Source organism: Quercus lobata, chromosome 3, assembly GCF_001633185.2.
Source record: "Quercus lobata isolate SW786 chromosome 3, ValleyOak3.0 Primary Assembly, whole genome shotgun sequence".
Lineage (NCBI taxonomy): Eukaryota > Viridiplantae > Streptophyta > Magnoliopsida > Fagales > Fagaceae > Quercus > Quercus lobata.
In genome coordinates, this window is record NC_044906.1 from 36,984,351 (window position 1) to 37,005,435 (window position 21,085).

The window sequence follows — 21,085 nt, forward strand, 5'->3', positions numbered from 1 at the left end:
GTTTGGGACTTTTCTGATTGTCTTTCTTTTTCTCCCTCTCTGTTGTTTACGTTAGTCGTGTCTATGGCACATAGGCATAAATCCACTCTAGCCCGGAACCCTCTTCGTTCCGGTGCTTCTTCTTCATCTGATCCTACCTTATCTCATATCCAGTTCCGTGATGATGATGCCTTTAAGGCATTTTCGGAGAACTTTTCTCGACGAGGCATTCATTCGGAATGCCAAGTCATCTTGTCAGATTTTGCTGACACCGACCTTCCTTCTGTCATTCACAGTAGGGGATGGGAGTCACTGTGTGACGCCCCGGTCACCTATCCTCTCATGCTGATCCAGGAGTTCTACTCCAACATGCACGGGATTGATCGGTCAGTACCTCTTTTCTTCACTCGTGTCCGAGGTACACGCATTCCTATCACACCGCAGCTAGTTGCAGATGTGCTTCGGGTTCCTAGGATAGAGTTTCCTGACTATCCTGGTTGTGAGTGTCTGAGGACTGTGTCCAGGGATGAGCTCATGTCTGCTTTCTGTGAGCACCCTACTTCTTGGGGTGAGCGTCTTTTTACACCATGTCGACCTTTTGCTAAAGGTCCTAGATACATGAACATGGTGATGACTTTTGTTTTGCATCCCCTCTCTCACTATAACTCCATCATAGATCCTCGTGCTCGGTTTTTGTTGTCTCTTCTTGAGCATCTCACCATAGACTTCCCTTCTCATTTCATTCTCTCTATTATTGATGTTCATCTAGATTCGACGATCTGTGATAAGCTCATCTTTCCCTCTGCTATCATGAGGATTCTACGCCATTTTTCTGTTCCTTTTCCCTCATCCGACCATTTCACCGTCATGTGTGCCATAGATTATGCTACCGTTAAACGTAGTGAGGCCCTGCTTCGGTCGCGGCAGTCGGATTCAGTGGCTGCTTCCTCTCATTCTGCTCCATCCCGTTCGGCTCCATTCACATCGGCTCTTCCTTCCTCTTTGAGCGATGTGTCTCCAGGAGATATTATGGCGCAGCTGCAATGCATGGATGCTCGCCTCGATACACTCTCTGCGGAGTTGTATTAGGTGAACGTTAGTGTCGGTCGTATTGCTCGACGACAGGCGTCTATGGGTGGCTTTACTCCTGAGGCTACTCCTTCACTGCCTTCTCCTGTGGCTTCTGCTTCTGAGGATGAGGATGAGGATGATGATGATGGTGATGACGATGATGCTTTAAATGATGATGATGGAGATGCTAGCTCTGCGGATGAGATATCTACTTGACACTCTTACCCTTTGTCATTTGTGACAAAAACGGGGGGTAGTTTTGGTATGAAAGTAGTTTATCTTAGGGGGAGAGTTAGTATAGGATCATTTTGTTAGGGGGAGTGTTGATACATTTTTGAGGGATATAGTGAGGATGGTATGTATCTTTTCTTTTCTTTCTTTTTAGATACATTACTCTTGTACATGAGGTCTTATGACCATTTCTAGACATACATTATACTTATTTCCTTATTTATATTGATGTATGTTTTTCTTTCACCTACCCCTTCATGTGTTGTTTCTTTTCGCTCTTTATACACATGTTTCTTATACTTGTATGCAATCTATTATTTCTGTTTCAAACAAAGATGCCTTGATGAGTTTTGTTTAAAGTGTTTCAGAAATACAGGTTGTCAAAGTCTACTTGCCATAAACTCTCTTCTTGTAAAGTTTTTCAAGAGTTTGTGTTAGGATAAATTTTATTGTATTAAACAAGTGAATATGAGTTGAGTGATTTTTGACTTCTCTTATATGTTCATTTGTTTGTTCTGGTTTTGTCACGAATTGCCAAAGTGGGAGATTGTTAGGACATATGTGTTTCACATGTTAAAAACATATGTCTTGATTTTATGTAATTGGCTTATCCTTTGACAAAACGCTCTTTACTTGTATTTGGGTAGATTTAGGATGTTTTAAATACTTCAAGAAACCTTGTTTCAAGATCACGTATTGAAGCTTTCAAGTCTGTTCAAGAAAACAAGTTCAGAGTGCAAAATCATTAAAACTCGACAGTTGGTCGACAGCTGCATCTATCGAGCTTAAAGAAGCTGTTTTTCATTCGGTCTGCTCGACAGCTGCTCAACACCTGCTATCTGTCGAGGTTTAAGATTTTCAGAATTTCAATATGATTTTCTTGGGATCCGTGAATATGTCTTTGGGCCTTCTTTTCTCCTAAACCTAGACATATAAAAGGATCAGTTTAAGGGCCGTCAAACTATTCACAAGTTGCATAAGCTTTGAGCAAACTCTATTCAAGCAAATTGTGACCTGAGACGAAGTTATTGCCCTAGTTCATCTCTTTCTCTTGAAGAAGTTGCTGTGTATGTGCACCATAGGGTTTTGTGACCAAACATCTTCTTGATCTTCATCGTTTGGATGAATTGAAGAACTTTGCAACCAACAACCTTCTTAGTTGGTGATTGAAGTCGCATATTGGGATCCGTGCAATTGGTTAGTCACGTACTGGGAGTCATGCATCTGAAAGGGGAACTATCACTACAGAACAAGTCCAATTGGGTATTGGGGTAAGGGTTCAACTATAGGTTGGTAAGGTACTTGGATTCCTTTACCTGTAACCGCTTGTTGTGATCATAGTGGAGTTTCGGGAGTGGTGACCTGAAAATCACCCGGTGGGGTTTTTGCCGTTAGGTTTTCCCCATTCGTAAACAAATCACCGTGTTATTTATTTTCCGCTGCATATTTAGTTTATTGGTGATTTGTTTGTGCTACCACGCGTTTGCATGATAAATTGATTAATTAACAACTTTACTAATTAATTAATTAATTTCTATCACAAGGGGTCATTCAGTTTGTGCCCTATCATTGGCCTTGAGCCAAGTAAACATACAAAGGTTGTAATTCTCTTTGCAAATAGTTTCTTCATTGTTTTTAATGTTGCTTTAGTTTCCAACATTACACTTTTAACGTAACATTACACTTTCTTTTTCTTTCTCAATCTTTTTTTCTTTTAAATTCTTGGTGGGCAAATCAGTCTCTCACTAATTCTTTTACCTTTCTTTTTAATGTGATGTTGGTTAATTATCCTTTTATTTAACTATCCCGTACATCGCACGGGTTAGCGACTAGTATAATATATATAGAAAACACAAATAAGTTGGCATTGGTGAACTCTGTCTACACTTGCTCCATAACACTTTAATTATGTGCCGCTGTAGGTGCAAACTAGTGGGATATTCTTTCTGTTTGAATCATTCCTACTTGTTCCTTCCCTGCTCATCGTTTAGGTGTTATTGCAATTATAAAATAGATCCCCATAACATAATTGGTGTGTCGTCTTATTCCTAATGGAATGAAGCTATGCTTCACTGTCCACAAAGAAGAATAATTTATTTTAGCTACTACATTCAGGTGCACCCTTAGATTATGCTTGAGCTTTATTAATTTATAGGGTTGAAGTTATTACGGGGATACCACTAATGTTTTTGTTGGAGCAAGACAAATCTTGTTCTATTTAAAATTTTAAATTCATATTATCCAATGAGATAATTTAATGAACATTCTAAAAAGTTGAGTTTAAAGAAAACACCAAGCTTTTTACCCTGTTATGGTCTGTTCATCAATGATGCTGCATTGTTCTCTGGTTTGTTTTCATAATTTTTTTCCTCTCATACTAGGAGAGATGGCAATAGAGCTGCTCATAGTTTAACTAGGCTAGTTGTGACCATGTCAAAGTGTATTGTGTGAATGAAGAATATTCCATCCCAAATTACCTTACCTTTTGTTCAGACTGATTTAGCCAACCTTTCTTAATAAAATAGATGTTTTCTTTCTTAATAAAATGGATGCCTTCTACATTAACGCAAGAAATATAATGCTTGAAGGTACGTAAATGTGGATTTTAACCAAATATCATTTAGGTTATAGCTGTATTAAAAATGGATCCTCATATGCGGATTAGCTGATCTTGATCATATGCGGATTAGTTGATTTCAAACTTTTGGAATTGTTTTCTAATCCTATACATGTTTCTTAGCTCTGTTGACAACACAAAAAAAAGTGGTGTGCATATTTCCTGTGCTTAATTAACTAGTGTTGCATATATTCTGCAATTTCTTCCGTTTCATCCACACTCTTAATGCTAGCTTGAGATTTACTTCTAATGCTATACATGCTTCTTTTAATCTTCCAAATCTATGCCATGACCTAATGTACATTACTCAATAGTCACTCTTAAATTCATAAAAGTATGATCATTGGCAACAAGTTACTTTGACAAACTTTCAATGAGCTCTAGTATGATTCACTAACATTATTTTTTAAGTGGTCGTTTTCTACCTCTTAACAATTCTGTTGGGAAATTTAGACCTTGGTTGATAGAATTAACAAGTTTTAAACCCAAGTTGTTAATTAGATTTGTTATGAATAAACCTTGTTAAAACAAACAAACATTAATATCGTGTCAAAATCATGCACAGCGGAATAGTAAATAAAACAAGATATGATGACCTAGGAAAACCAATGAAACAAACTAGTTTTATAGTAAAAAACCTGGGGGGAAACCTTCCCGAAAAACAATCCACTATAATAAAGAAAAGTTTCAGATCTAGTACAAAACTTCTGTCCTTTGACTCTACAATCCCCGTAGATAAACTTACAGTAGAAACCTTCTACCACTTCAGAACCTCTGAACTCTTCAATATATGAACGCCACCCTTTTGCATGGATCCTAGTACATGACTAACCAAAGATGCACGACTCCCAATACGTGATTAACTCACAAACTTGAAGAAGATTATTGGCTGCAAAGTTCTTCACTTCATCAACAATGAAGATCAAGAAGCACTTGGTTACAAAACCCTAAGATGTAAAGACGCAGTAGCTTCTTTAAGAGAAAGATGAACTAGGGCATATGTTTTTGGTCACAATATGCTTCAATGAAACCTTTGCATTAAGTTGCGTCTCATGTGACGGCCCTTAAAATAATCCTTATATATGTTTAGGATTGTGAGAAAAGAAAACCTAAACACATACACATGGATATGCGTGAAATCAGATCTAAAAAACTGATTTTTGTAATTCTCGATAGATAGGTTATTTGTCGAGCAGCTGTTGAGCATTGGGCTAGAATAGCCTTTTAAACCTCGATAGATACAATCTGTCGAGTTATCTATCGAGATTTAAAATACAGGACTTCTTCACTTGTTTCTTAAACAGATTTGCATGGCTTTAACTCTTGACTTGAACAACATGTTTCTTGAAGACTTAAGCCATCCTAGATCTATCCAAATACAAGTAAAGTACGTTTTGTCAAAAGATTAGCCAATTCTAAATGACACATGTTCTTAACATGATCCACATATGTCCTAACAATCTCCCCCTTTGGCAATCCGTGACAAAACCACAACAAACAAATAAAATATGAGAGAAGTCATAAATCACTCAACTCATACTCACTTGTTGAATACAATAAAATCTAATCCTAACACAAACTCTTGAAAAACTTTGCAAGAAGAGAGTTCATGGCAAGATAGACTTTGACAACCTGTATTTCTGAAACACTTTAAACAAAACTCATCACGGCATCTCAGTGTGAAACAGAAATAAAAGATTGCATACAATAAATAAGAAGCATGTGCATAAAGAGAGAAAAGAAACAACACATGAATAGATAGGTGAAAGAATGTAATAAGAAAGTGGAAGTGGAAGAGAAGTGGATACAGATTTGGACAACAAATGTTTGAAAGGAAAAATAAATTCCTTAAAGATGACATCTCTAGATAAAAGAACAGTTTTAGTAGCCAAATCATACAACTTATATCCTTTGGTACCAAAAGGATAACCCAGGATACAAGCTTTGGCCCTAGGATCAAATTTGGTTTTATTTCTACTCAAAGTGGAAGCATAGCATAAGCAACCAAATGATTTAAGATGACTATAAGAAGGAGGGTGTCCTAAGAGCTTCTCATAAGGAGTAAGATTATGTAAAAGAGGACTAGGAAGCCTATTGATGAGATATGTGGTAGTGAGCACACAATCTCCTCAAAATTTCAAAGGCAAATATGCTTGGAACCTTAAAGCTCTAGCAACATTCAAAAGGTGCTGGTGTTTCCTTTCAACTACAGCATTTTGCAGTGGGGTCTCAACACAAGACAATTGATGAATAATACCTTTTGAAGCATAAAAGGAGGGAATGGAAAACTCAAGTCCATTATCAATTCTAAAAACCTTGATAGGAACTTTGAACTGAGTAAGAACCATATTAAAGAAAGATAACCCAAGTGCATCTGCTACAGTAATCAACCAAGGTAAGAAAGTATTTTGAACCATTCAAAGAAGGTGTAGAGTATGGTCCCCAAATATCATCATGAACTAAATCAAAACAAGATAAAGAAATTCTTGTAGAATGTGGAAAAGGTAATTTTTGTTGCTTAGCTAGAGGACAAACATTACAGTTAAAAGGCTTATTAATATTGCAAGAATTTATCTCAAGTACAATGCTTTTCAACAAAGTTAATCTTTGTGGAAAGGGGTGGCCTAATCTGTAATACCATAGACTAAAAATATTGTCTGAAGAAGCAATATTACAAGAATTGACACTTTTGTCATGAAAATAAGATGAAAACTTGGATAAAACCTCAGAAATAGACTTTTGTAAGGTGACTTGAGAAGTACACTGCAATGTGTAAAGGCCTCGCTTTTTACCCAACCCAATCATCTTCCAAAGCTGTAAGTCTTGGATAAAACAATAATGGGAAAGAAAAATACAGCAACAGGTAGGATTCTAGGTCCGTTTTCTTATAGAAATAAGATTGAAAGAGAAGGTAGGAATACAAAGTACATTCTCTAAGATTAAAGTGGCAGAAATTTGTATAGTGCCTATATGAGTCACCTTAGCCATATCACCATTAGGTAATCTAATAAAAATCTGAATAGAAGAAGTAATGGACTTAAAGAAATGAAGGGAATAAACCATATGGACAATAGCACCATTGTCAAGAATCCAATCAGTGGAGCTAATGATGGAAATATGCATATACACAGCGGAAAATTAATAGATCTATTCCATTCGCAATTGATAATATGCACTATGTAAATTTCAGAATTCAAGAACAAGAGAGTGTACCTTGGTGTGGTGAATTTCAAAATGAAGATTCTAATCACTTGGGAAGAGTTTTAATCTTCACTCCAATTCCACTAACGCCCAAGATGTGTGGTCTCTCAATCAGTTATATGAAATGTTCAATAGAGAATTAGAGAGTGTCCAACACTCACATACACCATTTAATGTAAGTTGTTCGTTACAAAATTCTATATGTTTCTCTCGTTATAACTGATTATCTAATTGGGTTAGCCTTTTGGCCCTTTCCAATTGGACTCTAGTGTGTGGCTTGCAGTGGGACCAAAAGGGACCAATAAGACACTAGCTCTAATAGGCCCTGGATTTTTCTGTCAACTCTTGACAAGTCCAAAGTTACCATTAACTATATTTAATACCACTATATAAATATAGTTGCACTCTAGGCCTTATCTATAAATTATATCCTAAGACTTTATTGTATATGCAACCCCTTCATAAAATATTCGTAGTAATACAAAGTCATAAATGTAGACTGCCACTTTGTAGGTTACTACATCTTAATCCTTGAGTACCAGGTTTAATTCTTTTAAGTTATTCATCATATATTTATGAAATCCAATTTCATAAATATATACTTTAGTAATTTTTTACCAAAGTGGTTAAGCCTAACTCTCTAAAGAACAAACCTATTAAACTTATCTCAAGAGAATATTTTGTATCTCTGTTAAGAGACTATAAATTCCATCTTGAGAATATATGTTCCATTAACACAAAATGTAGCTGCCCAACATACTGAGGTTTTGACCGTTTATTTAGATCTCACTCCTGATATATCAAAGCAACCTACACTTCATAATCAGGTCCATTATTCTCTCAAGATTAAGAGTTCATGTAAATATAAGTCGTGAGATTTATTATTCATTTGACAGTTGTTAGGAGAATAATAAATCTCACAGCGGTCCAGTTCAATATGTCTTAATTCTTAAAACATATCAACATATCAACTAGAAGTCTCCACTTCCATGATCAAGACAAATCATCGTAGTTGATATGTTATAGTCTTCGCAGATGAAATGCCCAATTTCATCACTGAATACGAACTAAAATTCTGAGTTTACAAAGAACTTGTGACTTATATCTTCTGTGACTAAATCTCATAAATCACATACTATGTATCTCATGGACTATATGATAATGTCTGAATATTCATGTTGCCATTATTTCAGATAATAATAAAACAAATTTATTAATCATAATATTAAGTCATACATAATGTCATACTTAATATCATACATAGCATCATACAATAGGATTTAAGGGCACTAATCCTAACAATCTCCCACTTGCCCTAAAGACTATTGTGCACTAATCTAACTCCCATTCCCTCCAAATGTGACTCGAAAGTCCTTTGAGGCAAGGCTTTAGTAAATGGATCTGCTAGATTATTTGCACTTTCAATCTTTGCTACGACCATATCTCCATGAGTAACAATATCTCAAATGATATGGTACTTCCTCTCAATGTGCTTTCCTTTCTTATGATTCCTTGGATTTTTAGATTGTGCAACTGCTCCACTGTTGTCACAAAACAATGTGATTGGAACTTGCTCCATTCTCATTACACCAAGCTCAGAAAGGAATTTCTTGAGCCATACAGCTTCCTTTGCCGCCTTACAAGCAGCAGCGTACTTAGCTTCCATGGTAGAGTCTACAATACAAGATTGCTTAATACTCCGCCAACTTATGGCTCCACCTCCCAAGGTGAAAACACATCCTGAAATGGATTTTCTGAAATCTAGATCCAATTGAAAATCTGAATTTGTATAGCCAATGGGAATCAAATCCTCAGAACGGTAAACAAGCATATAATCTCTCATTCTCCGAAGATACTTGAGAATGTGCTTTACAGCTTGCTAATGTTTTGGTCATGGATTTGATTGATATCGGCTGACCATGCCAACTAAATAACAGATATCTGGTCTAGTACAAAGCATGGCATACATGAGACTTCCCACTGCAGAAGTATAAGGAACTTGTCTCATCATATCTACTTCCTCTTAAGTCTTAGGCCTTTGGTCATTAGACAGAGAAACTCCATGTCTGAAAGGAAGTAATCATTTTTTGGAGTTTTGCATGCTAAACCATTCTAGAACCTTATCTATATATCCAGCTTGCGATAAGCCTAACATCTTATTCTTGCAATCTCGCCATAGCTTGATCCCTAGAATAAAGTTAGCCTCACCTAAGTCCTTCATATCCAATTGGCTTGACAACCAAACCTTTACCGATGACATTACCCTTATATCATTGCCAATGAGTAGAATATCATCAACATAAAGCACTAGGAACATTACTACTTTATCTCAATGTCTTTTGTACACACATGGTTCATCAAGATTTTGTTCAAAACCAAATGACTTGATTGCTTGATCAAATTTGATGTTCCATGAGCTAGATGCTTGCTTAAGTCCATAAATGGACCTTTTCAACTTGCATATCATATGCTCTTGGTTCTTTGCTATGAAACCTTCCGGTTGCATCATATAGATTTCCTCTTCAACATTGCCATTAAGAAATGCAGTCTTGACATCCATTTGCCAAATCTCATAATCAAAATGAGCAGCAATGGATAAGAGAATTCTGATAGATTTAAGCATTACTACTAGAGAAAAGGTTTCATCATACTCAATACCTTCTTTTTGTGTATACCCTTTCACCACTAGCCTTGCTTTAAAGGTTTCAACATTTCCATCTATCCCTCTCTTTCTCTTGTAAACCCATTTGCAACCAACAGGTTTAATGCCGTTAGGCGCATTGGAATCTGATAGAGAAGCGGAAAATAATTCCCATCTCCAGCTCGTCCAACGTGCTCGTCCAGAGCCTACAACGCAGGATTGATCCCAGAGTTTATCCAGAAGAGGAAGAAGCGTCCATGAATAATAGCACCACTCCATAAACTGTCCTCCATGAGGCATGATCGTCCATTAGGTTCGTCCATGAACAATCGATAGATATCTTTGGACGAACCAAACCGTCCTATGCTAGACAGACGGAAGCTCAACACTTAGACTTTCAACAAACCCTTCGAATAAGTTAACTTCCATTAGCGGTTACAATTTTATATCCGTTGAGGTAGTTAACTCCGGAGTTGTTGGTTTCCACAAATCCTGGAACGGTTATTGGACAAGTAACCGTCCCAGGCTCCCTATATAAGGGACCGGTCTGAACCCGACAAAGGGAAGATTCTCACTCAGACAATTTTCCAAAATACTTGGAACTTCCTTCTCTACAAAACTAACTTCTCCATCGGAGGGGGTTCGACCGGTCTTCTCCGGTCTCCTCTTTGATTGCGTTTCCTTCCTTGCAGGCCATCAACCGTTTCGATAGCCCACCGAAACCAGGCCATCCACCTTACTGATTCGGAGCGATATCAGTTGGCGCCGTCTGTGGGAAGCGAAGGTTGTTTTGCGACTTTCTTTTCCGCGACAAAGGGTTAGGATGGTCAGGACCAGGTCGAGGGCTACTAGCCCTAGCCGTCAGGGAAGCAGAGGCGCTTCAAGTGATCCCCAGCGTGATCGCCAATCTGCACCAGTCATGCAGACGTCATCCGTTCAGAATATGCAATCCATGGCGGCTGCAATGGCGGAATTGACTCGCCAAAACCAGGAGTTAAGGATGGAGATCAGTCAGAGAAGACAGACACGTGAGGAACACGCAGGACAGACACAAGGCCATGGTGACAAAGAGAATACTGAGGTTGGAAGCCAGTTTAGAGGCACCACTTCACGGGTAGTGCCACACTTGAAAGAGGAGATGGACCAAATGAAGAAAGTCATGGAGGAGATGAAGGAGAACATAAGGAGAACTAATCCTATAGAGGATTTGGTCCACAGAACAGATTCTCCTTTTACGGCTTCCATCAATGGCCACCCCTTACCATCAAAGTTCAAACTGCCTTCCCTGGACTCGTATGATGGGACGCGTGACCCCTTTGATCACATTGCAACATTCAAGACGACAATGCACCTCCAAGGGGTCCCTGATGAAATCATGTGTCGAGCCTTCCCTACTACCCTTAAAGGCCCGGCACGAGTTTGGTTCAGTAAAATCCCCCCAAGTTCCGTAAGTTCTTTCGAAGAGTTAAGCAAATTGTTTGTTAACAATTTCATCGGGGGACAGAGGCACAAGCGCTCTTCGTCCAGCTTACTGACCATAGAACAAGGGGAGAACGAAAGCCTGCGGTCATTCATCACTCGCTTCAACAGGGAAGCCCTTAGCGTGGACGACAAGCTTCTACTGGCAGCCTTCCACAATGGGATTAATTCGGATTTATTTATCCACAAGCTATACGAGAAGGAGCCGCAAACCATGGCCGAGCTCGTCCATTCGGCTCAGAACTTCATGAATGCAGAAGATGCAATCATAGCCAAGAAGAGGAAAAGAGCTGAGAGGATGGAAGCGCACCCAGCTCGACACTCAGAACAAGCCCCTCGTCCAAAGAAGGGACGGACGAAAGATAGAAAGGAACGAGATGGCAGGAAGACAGGTCCCATGGGAAGAAGCCAGAACTATACGCCCCTGAACGCTCCACTTAATCAGGTGCTCATGCAAATCAAAGACGATCCTTCTTTAAAATGGCCAGAGAAGATGAAAGGGGATCCCAACAAGCGCAATAAGAACAAATATTGTCGCTTTCACAGGGACCATGGGCATGACACGGATGAGTGTTATGACCTAAAACAGCAAATTGAGAACCTTATCAGGCAAGGAAAGTTGAAGCACTTTGTTGGAAGGGATCGTACAGATGAGAAGCTGAAAGGCAAAATGGAGGAATCATCCCGGCCCCCACTTGGAGAGATAAGGATTATCGTTGGAGGGAACCTGATGGGGCGATCTTCCAAGTCGAAGAAGACGTATCTCAAAGCGGTACAAAATGTCCAGCTCTCTGGACGACCACCAAGGACGAGATTAATGGACGAGCCAACCATTTCCTTCACCGATGAAGATGCTGAGAGGATCCATCACCCGCATGACGATGCGATCGTTATTACACTGCTCATTGCAGATTATACAACCAGAAGAGTGTTAGTTGATAATGGAAGTTCAGCAGACATATTGTACTACCCCGCCTTCCAACAGATGAGGCTTGGACGAGATCAACTTCGTCCAGTATGCTCACCGCTGATAGGATTTGGAGGAATGAAGGTGCAGCCCGTGGGTACCATTACATTACCAGTGGTGGTAGGGTCATACCCGCAACAGATAACCAGGGAAGTCAATTTCCTCGTGGTAGACTGTACTTCTTCATACAATGCCATCATCGGAAGACCCACTCTTAATAGTTGGAAGGCGATAACCTCAACCTACCATCTATCAGTCAAATTCCCTACGGAGTACGGGATAGGACAAGCACAAGGAGATCAGTTGGCAGCTAGAGAATGCTACTTAGCCATGATGGCTTTGGACGAACAGATGCAGACAATGAGCATCGAGGAGAGAAGAGTTATTGCAGAGCCCACGGAAGTGTTGGAAGATGTTCTTTTGCAAGAAGATGATCCTGAGAAATTTACCAGAATTGGAACAGGTATGAAGGAGAAGGCAAGAGAAGACCTCATCCAGTTCCTGAGAAAAAGTATTGACGTTTTTGCATGGAGTCATGACGACATGCCAGGAATCGACCCAAGTGTGATCACTCATCGATTGAATGTATACCCCTTTTTTAAGCCTATCCGTCAGAAGAAGAGGGTATTCGCTCCCGAGAGGGACAAGGCAATCAAGGAAGAGGTTCAAAAACTAACCACGGCAAAGTTCATTAAGGAAGTCTATTACCCGGACTGGTTAGCCAATGTGGTGATGGTGAAGAAAGCTAATGGAAAGTGGAGAATGTGTGTAGACTTCACTGACTTGAACAAAGCATGTCCCAAGGATAGTTATCCTCTGCCACGCATTGATCAATTGGTGGACTCTACTGCTGGCCATCAGTTGCTGAGCTTCATGGATGCCTTCTCAGGATATAATCAGATCAAGATGGATGAAGCCGATCAGGAAAAGACTTCCTTCATCACCAGCCAAGGCTTGTTTTGCTACAAAGTGATGCCCTTCGGCTTGAAGAACGCAGGGGCAACTTATCAAAGGTTAGTGAATCATATGTTTCGTCCACAAATAGGACGGAATGTGGAGGTTTATGTCGACGACATGCTTGTGAAGAGCATAGACGAGGGAAGCCATCTAGACGACCTACAGGAAACCTTTGAAACACTTCGGCGATATAAGATGAAGTTGAACCCAAGCAAGTGTGCATTCGGAGTATCGTCGGGAAAGTTTCTGGGGTTCATGGTCTCGCAAAGAGGAATTGAGGCAAATCCGGACAAGATCCAGGCTATATTGAACATGGAGCCACCGAAGAATATCAAAGAAGTCCAATCCCTCACAGGACGAGTTGCCGCCTTGAACAGGTTTGTTTCGAAAGCCACAGATAAGTGTTTACCTTTCTTTAAAGTCCTCAGGAAGGCATTTGAGTGGACGGACGAATGCCAAAGGGCCTTCCAAGACCTGAAGGACTATCTCACAACTGCCCCATTATTAAGTCCATCCGTGCAAGGAGAAGAACTGTACTTATACTTAGCGGTGTCCCCACACGCCGTAAGTTCAGCTTTAATCAGAGAAGAGGGGAAAATACAGAAACCGGTGTACTACACTAGCCGGGCACTCAGAGGAGCAGAGGGAAGATATCCGCTCATGGAGAAATTGGCTTTTGCGCTGATAACGGCTTCTAGGAAGTTGAGACATTACTTCCAAGTTCATGTCATCAATGTCATGACGGACCATCCGCTTAAGAAGGCAATGAACAAGTTGGAAGCCGCAGGACGACTGATTCAGTGGGCAGTTGAACTTAGCGAATTCGACATTCGGTACCAACCGAGAAATGCAATAAAGGCTCAAGCCTTAGCAGATTTCATCGCAGAGTTCACTCCAAGTTACGAAGACCTGGGGGAAGGAGAGTACAACAAATGGGTCATCCATGTAGATGGATCATCTACATTATATGCTGGAGGAATAGGAGTTGTTTTGCAGTCGCCGGAAGGGGACAAATTGAAATACAAGGCCCGTCTGCAATACCAGACTACTAACAATGAAGTGGAGTATGAAGCCCTTTTAAAGGGGTTGGAACTGGCCAAATCTGTAGAAGCAGACACAATACTTGTCATGGGAGATTCTCAACTGGTCATAGGCCAAGTCAATGGAACATATGAAGCCAAGGAAGACAGAATGAAGAAGTATCTAAGGAAGGTAGTACGCCTTGTGAAGAAATTCAAAAAAGCAGATTTTGTTCAAATCCCAAGGGAAGAGAATGTAGAGGCAGATACTCTGGCGAAGGAAGCATCTGCGAATGAGGCGTTGGACGATATAGATGGTGTATACTACATGCCAAGTATAGACCTTCCAGAACTGATGCAGATAGAGGGAGAAGAAAATTGGATGACCCCAATAGTGTCCTACTTAAAGGACGGAAGGCTTCCAGAAGAGAAGGACGAAGCTAGGAAGCTCAAGGTCAAGTCAGCCAGGTATGTGCTTATGGACGAGGTGTTATACAAGAGAGGTTTTTCCCAGCCTCTCTTAAGATGTTTGGCCCCAGACGAAGCGAATTACATGTTGAGGGAGGTTCACGAAGGAGCATGCGGGAACCATTCAGGAGCCAGATCACTCGTCCATAAAGTCATCCGTAGCGGGTTCTATTGGCCAACCATCCAAGCTGATGCTAAAGCATATGTCAAAGTATGTGATCAATGTCAACGCTTCAGCAACATTCCCAGACAACCAGCAGAATATCTCACGCCAATGATGGCCCCTTGGCCTTTCGCGCAATGGGGACTAGACATTTTGGGGCCCTTTCCGACTGGAACTCGGCAAATGAAGTTTCTGGTGGTGGGAATAGATTACTTCACAAAATGGGTGGAAGCCGAACCCTTAGCCAAAATTACGCAGCAGAATGTCAAGAACTTCGTCTGGAAGAACATTGTATGCAGATTCGGAGTACCTAGAGTACTAGTGTCTGACAATGGACGACAGTTTGACAATACACCCTTCAGGGAATTTTGTGAACAGCTTGGAATGAAGAACCATTACTCCTCACCTTCCCACCCACAGGCCAATGGCCAGGCAGAAGTAGCGAACCGATCCTTGCTGAAGATCATCAAGACTCGGCTCGAAGGGGCAAAGGGAATATGGCCGGATGAATTACCAGGTGTTTTATGGGCTTATAGAACGACAGCGAGAACTCCAACAGGAGAGACTCCTTTTAAACTAGCCTACGGAAGCGAGGCAGTTATACCAGCAGAAGTACACATGACGAGCCACAGGGTGAGGAAGTATCAAGCTAAAGAAAACGAGGAACAGCTCCGTCTTAACCTTGACCTTATGGACGAGGTCAGGATGGATGCAGAGCAGAGGACAGCAAGGTACAAAAATCTAATGGCAAGACAATATGACGCTATGGTGAAGCCTAGGCGTTTCAACATCGGGGATCTCGTCTTGAAGAGGGTTACCTTGGCAACAAGAAACCCGGCCTACGGGAAACTTGGCCCAAATTGGGAAGGACCTTATAGGGTTATCAACTGCAAAAGGCAAGGATCCTACTATTTGGAAGCTTTGGATGGGCGGAGGCTGGAACACCCTTGGAATGTTGAGCACCTCAGGAAGTACCATCAATAAGTGCTGACTCTTCACCAGTGTCCTTGGACGAGGTATCCGGACGAGCAGAAGTGTTTACTACTATTAAGTGTTTTTAAGTATTTTAATAATCCCCTAGAAAGTACATTAGTGTCTTCACTTTTGTGCTATTCATGGATGAGTTGGTTTGTATTTCTAATTCAATAAGGCACTAGCTCATGAGCATGTGCCATGCCTGTGGACGAATGATTACATAAGTTTGGGTTTTCAAATATATATATTGTTTTAAAGTATATTATTGGAATCCTTATATGGTCATTTAGATTGATCCGCAAAAAAGAAAGCGAGCATGGACGAATGAAATCCTTGGACGAAAGGACATATCGTCCATGAGCTTTCCTCCAAAGGAAAGATGAAAAGGTACATCCGTCCAAAGCAAGAGACGAGATGAAACCTAAGCTGAAAATGAAGCTAAGGTCTATCCGTCCGTAACACAGGACGACATGGAACCTAACCCAAAATTGAAACTAAGGTTCATCCGTCCAGAACATAGGACGAGGTGAAACCTAACCTAAAAATTGAAGCGAAGTTTCATCCGTCCAGAACATAGGACGAGATGAAAAATAAGCTGAAAATAAAGCAAAGTTTCATCCGTCCAGAACATAGGACGAGATGAAGAATAAGCTGAAAATAAAGCAAAGTTTCATCCGTCCAGAAAAAAGGACGAGATGAAAAGGAAATACTCGTCTAGACCTCAAGACGAGATGAATTCCCAAAAGTGTTCGTCCAAGACGCGGACGAGCGAAGACTTCAAAACTAGCTTAACAATCCATTACATTGGACGAAAAATCGTTAAAAAAGTCTAATCATCAAGGACGACAAAATGATCGTCCATAATTTCGGAATAACGAAAAATCTGGGCAAAAGGAACCAATTTACTTTCTTGGTGATGTAATAAAATTCACCCCCATGCCCAAGACGAGGTGAAGTAAATTCCTAGATGGACGAACCACACATTGATGAAAATAAGAATTTCATACATAAAGCTGGAAACATATATATTCAAACACAATGGAAGTAAAAGTAGAAGTATTCATTTCTTTCATGAAATTCTAAGGGTGGACGACCAACGTCCAAAAACCCCTTTAGTTTTGAATATGAAAATGTATATAAAACTCGTCCATAATCCTGGACGAGATGATTGTACTTGCATAAACTTTAAAAAAAAAAGGAAGAAGTAAAAAGCCCAAAACAACAGGCACTTCTATGAAAAGGCAAATAAAAGTAAACTTTCTAAGGAAATAGATTTCACTTGGGCAAGCTCGTCTTGGGATCGTCCTGAATGACTTCAGTGTTAGCATCGTCCATGATGTTGACGTCCTCGGAACTCGTCTGCAACGCGGAACTCTCTGTAGCAAGAGGGAGCTTGAACGAGTTGAAGTCCAAATCAGGATACGCCTCCTTGGCATCAGCACGGAAGTCTTCATACCCAGCTGCATAATGACTGTCTAGACGATTCTTGTACTCGTCAGATTTCTTAAAAGCAGCTATTGCTTCCTCACGTGCCTTCTCCAAGGACGAGGTAAGCTCTGAAACTTGTCCCTCGAGATGGACGATGCGGGTATCCTTCTCTAAGTTGTCAGCTTTGAGCTCCTCTACTTCGTTCTTCAACTTCGTCTCGCTTCCCAGCAGACGATTAAAATCCTCTGTCAACCTGATGACCTCCCCCTTCTTAAGCAAAACCTCATGGCCCAGCTCCTTAGCCTTATCCTTGGCTGTCTTGGCCTCTGTAGCAAGCTCCTTGGCCTGGCAGGTCGCTGTATAAAACTTTGACATAGCCTGCATTTGGACGAAAAGGAGTTAGACATTTTATTCAAATTAAATGTTTACACACAAGGACGAGGAAGAAATTTACCTTGAAAAGGTCATGGATGCCAGAACGCTCAAACTCCTTCACTGACATGTTGTAGCATTCGTTAACCTCATGATCAGTGACGATCCCTTTGAACGTCCTCCATGCATAACCCTCGTCCAGAACCAAATTAGAGGGACGATCAGAGGATTCAGACGAGCCAGACTTCTGAGAAGTTTTGGGAGCTGGGGGAGGATCAGACGGAGCAGGATGAATCGTTTGGACGGGCTCCACGTCCACCACAGGCTCGTCCAAGTTCACTGTTGGTGGCACGAACTTGGGAACCTTTGGAAGGGAAGGCCTTTGTTTTTGCTTCTTGTGGCCACGACGACTGGGAAGGTCGTCCAGGTCCACAGTACTTGAAATTGGTTTTGACTTCCTCTTCCCAGCCTGGACGGAAGCCACTTTGACAGTAGGAGCAGCAGCATCTTCGTCCCCGCTAGCCACTGTTTTCTCTTTGTTTTCCCTCATCGTGCTTATCCCTATGACGAGAAAAATTAATTTAAAAAAAAAAAAAAAAACTGAAATAACAAAGTATAGTGGACGACACTTACTTCGACGAGTGAGCTCTTCGTGACTTAAATTCTCAGCAGTTGGGATTGGACCAAGTCCCCAAGTTGCTAGACGAGTAAAAGTAACCAAGTCGTGGAAAGTCCTTCCTGGAAAAGTGCGAACCACTTCTATCTGATCCAAGAAAAACTTATCCAAACGTGGACGAACGACAGCTGCATCACCAAGATAAATGGTTAGACGAGTGACAGATTAAAATTTGTTGAAGGACAAAAAAGATAAAATGGAAAGAAAAACATACCCTCAGGGCGAAGACGACCTAGAGGGCTGGTAAAAGGAGGGAAGGAGGGAATACCCACATCAGCTGGGTCCCCAGCCCAATTTCCAGAAATAATAAAAAATTCTTTTTTCCAAAGACGGTCAGACGAACTACGGCCCGTTATTAAACTGTAATACGAACCTCTGGACGAGAACTGGTAGAACCCAGCAGATTTTTTGATCTCTGAGGGCTTATAACAGTAAAGGAACTCGTCCACTGTAATTGGACGGTTCCCTTCCAATGCCTCACGCCATAATACTTGCATGGCAACTATCGTCCTCCAACCATTGGGATTGAGCTGGTTTGGCCCAATACCCAACCTTTGGAAGAGGTCTCTGCAGAAAGAGTTTAAGGGAAACCTAAGGCCAGCTAATAGGTAAGAAGCGTATACCCCTAAGCCTGAGGAAGGGGAACAACACCATTCTCCAGGCTGGGGTAGACGAGGGTTAAGCTCTTTAGGGATTTGGTATCTATCTACAAGAGTTTTTAACTTAGCATCGTCTAAGGTGGACGCTACCTCTGGGGCACAACTATAGATTACATCTTCGTCCTCTTCCTCGTCTTGAGGAGGACTTGATGGCTGTCTGGACGAGCTAGCCCCAGATCCAGAAGCCGCCCTACGTCGTTGTTCCTGAAATTCCTCTAAGGGAATGCCAGGAACCCCAGACGAGTAATGCTCGTCTGAGGAGTCACTACAGGACGAACTATCTACACTACCGTCACTCTCAGAAGAACCGTCCTGGTAGTCGTCTATCTCTCTCTCTAGACTAGAAGATGAAGGCATGGTTGAAATGTAGAGGACTTAAAACGAGAGCCTAAAAAGAAAAAAGGAAGAGGAAATACCTGATGAAACTAGGACGAGAGCTAGACGAGAATCTTGGACGAGTTGGCAGAAGAGAATGAGGAAAAAAGTGAGGGGCATGAAAGAGAATGCGCTATTTATAGGCCCCAGCAACAGGGTCAACGAAGCGACACTCACCACTCAGAGATTGACACGTGGCGATCTCTTTGGGAAACGGGATCGACGCGACTGGCCAACCAACGGTTTCGTGACACGTGGCGTACGAAAAAGCGAAACTTTGTTGAAATCACGACAATGTCCTGGACGACCCTTTGGACAAAGGGGCAACTGATAGAGAAGCGGAAAATAATTCCCATCTCCAGCTCGTCCAACGTGCTCGTCCAGAGCCTACAACGCAGGATTGATCCCAGAGTTTATCCAGAAGAGGAAGAAGCGTCCATGAATAATAGCACCACTCCATAAACTGTCCTCCATGAGGCATGATCGTCCATTAGGTTCGTCCATGAACAATCGATAGATATCTTTGGACGAACCAAACCGTCCTATGCTAGACAGACGGAAGCTCAACACTTAGACTTTCAACAAACCCTTCGAATAAGTTAACTTCCATTAGCGGTTACAATTTTATATCCGTTGAGGTAGTTAACTCCGGAGTTGTTGGTTTCCACAAATCCTGGAACGGTTATTGGACAAGTAACCGTCCCAGGCTCCCTATATAAGGGACCGGTCTGAACCCGACAAAGGTAAGATTCTCACTCAGACAATTTTCCAAAATACTTGGAACTTCCTTCTCTACAAAACTAACTTCTCCATCGGAGGGGGTTCGACCGGTCTTCTCCGGTCTCCTCTTTGATTGCGTTTCCTTCCTTGCAGGCCATCAACCGTTTCGATAGCCCACCGAAGCCAGGCCATCCACCTTACTGATTCGGAGCGATATCAGAATCTAATTCAGATTTCATAGCTTGGACCCATTGATATGCATCTATATCATTCATTGCCTCTTCATAAGTGTATGGATCCAATTCAGCGTCTTCTGAGATAGCTTCATAAGTTTCTCCCAAACCTATGAATCTTATAGGAGGCCGAACAATTCTCCCACTACGACGAGGCACCTGTGTACTAGACACCTCATGAGTAGTATCTTGTGGTGTATCTAATACAACCACATCATCTCTAGTTTCATCCATTGGTTGTTCATTTACAGATTCATTCATTTCAGCCAAAACAACTTTATTTCTAGGATTAAAATTATTCACATAATCATCTTCCAAAAATTTGGCATGTGTGCTAACAAACACTTTGTTATCTTTATGATTATAGAATAAATAACCCTTTGTTTCTTTTGAATATCCTAAAAACAAACATACTTCGATTTTAGCTTCCAACTTATCAGACTTCATTTTCAACACATGTGCTGGACATCCCAAAAATGTGGAGATATTTCATACTAGGCTTACGCCCACTCCACAATTCCCTAGGTATGTTGGGAACAGATTTTGGTGGAACTAAATTCAAAATATGCATTACAGTTTTTATTGCATATCCCCAAAAGAAAACAGGTAAAGTTGAGTAACTCATCATGGACCTAACCATTTCCAAAAGAGTCCTATTCCTTCTTTCTACTACACCATTCTGTTAGGGAGTTCCAAGTGTAGCCAATTGGGATACAATCCCATTTTGAGTTAAGTAATACTTGAAATCCACAAGAAGGTATTCGCCACCACGATCAAATCGAATGGCCTTTATGCGTTTACCCAATTGATTCTTAACTTTAACCCTAAACTCTTTGAACTTTTCAAAGGCTTCG

General features: G+C 41.0%; 1 protein-coding gene across 1 annotated transcript; it reads right to left on the bottom strand.

Annotated features, from left to right (window-relative positions):
• Positions 1 to 16,874: 16,874 nt before the first annotated feature.
• On the bottom strand, positions 16,875 to 19,614 carry LOC115982352. Its single transcript, XM_031104927.1, has 4 exons — positions 18,459 to 19,614; positions 18,202 to 18,372; positions 17,651 to 18,129; positions 16,875 to 17,574 (listed from the first exon to the last, which is right to left on the bottom strand). The coding sequence occupies exons 1-4, from the start codon at positions 19,258 to 19,260 to the stop codon at positions 17,044 to 17,046; spliced, it is 1,983 nt and encodes a 660-aa protein (XP_030960787.1). The 5' UTR covers positions 19,261 to 19,614; the 3' UTR covers positions 16,875 to 17,043.
• Between the last annotated feature and the right edge of the window lie 1,471 nt (positions 19,615 to 21,085).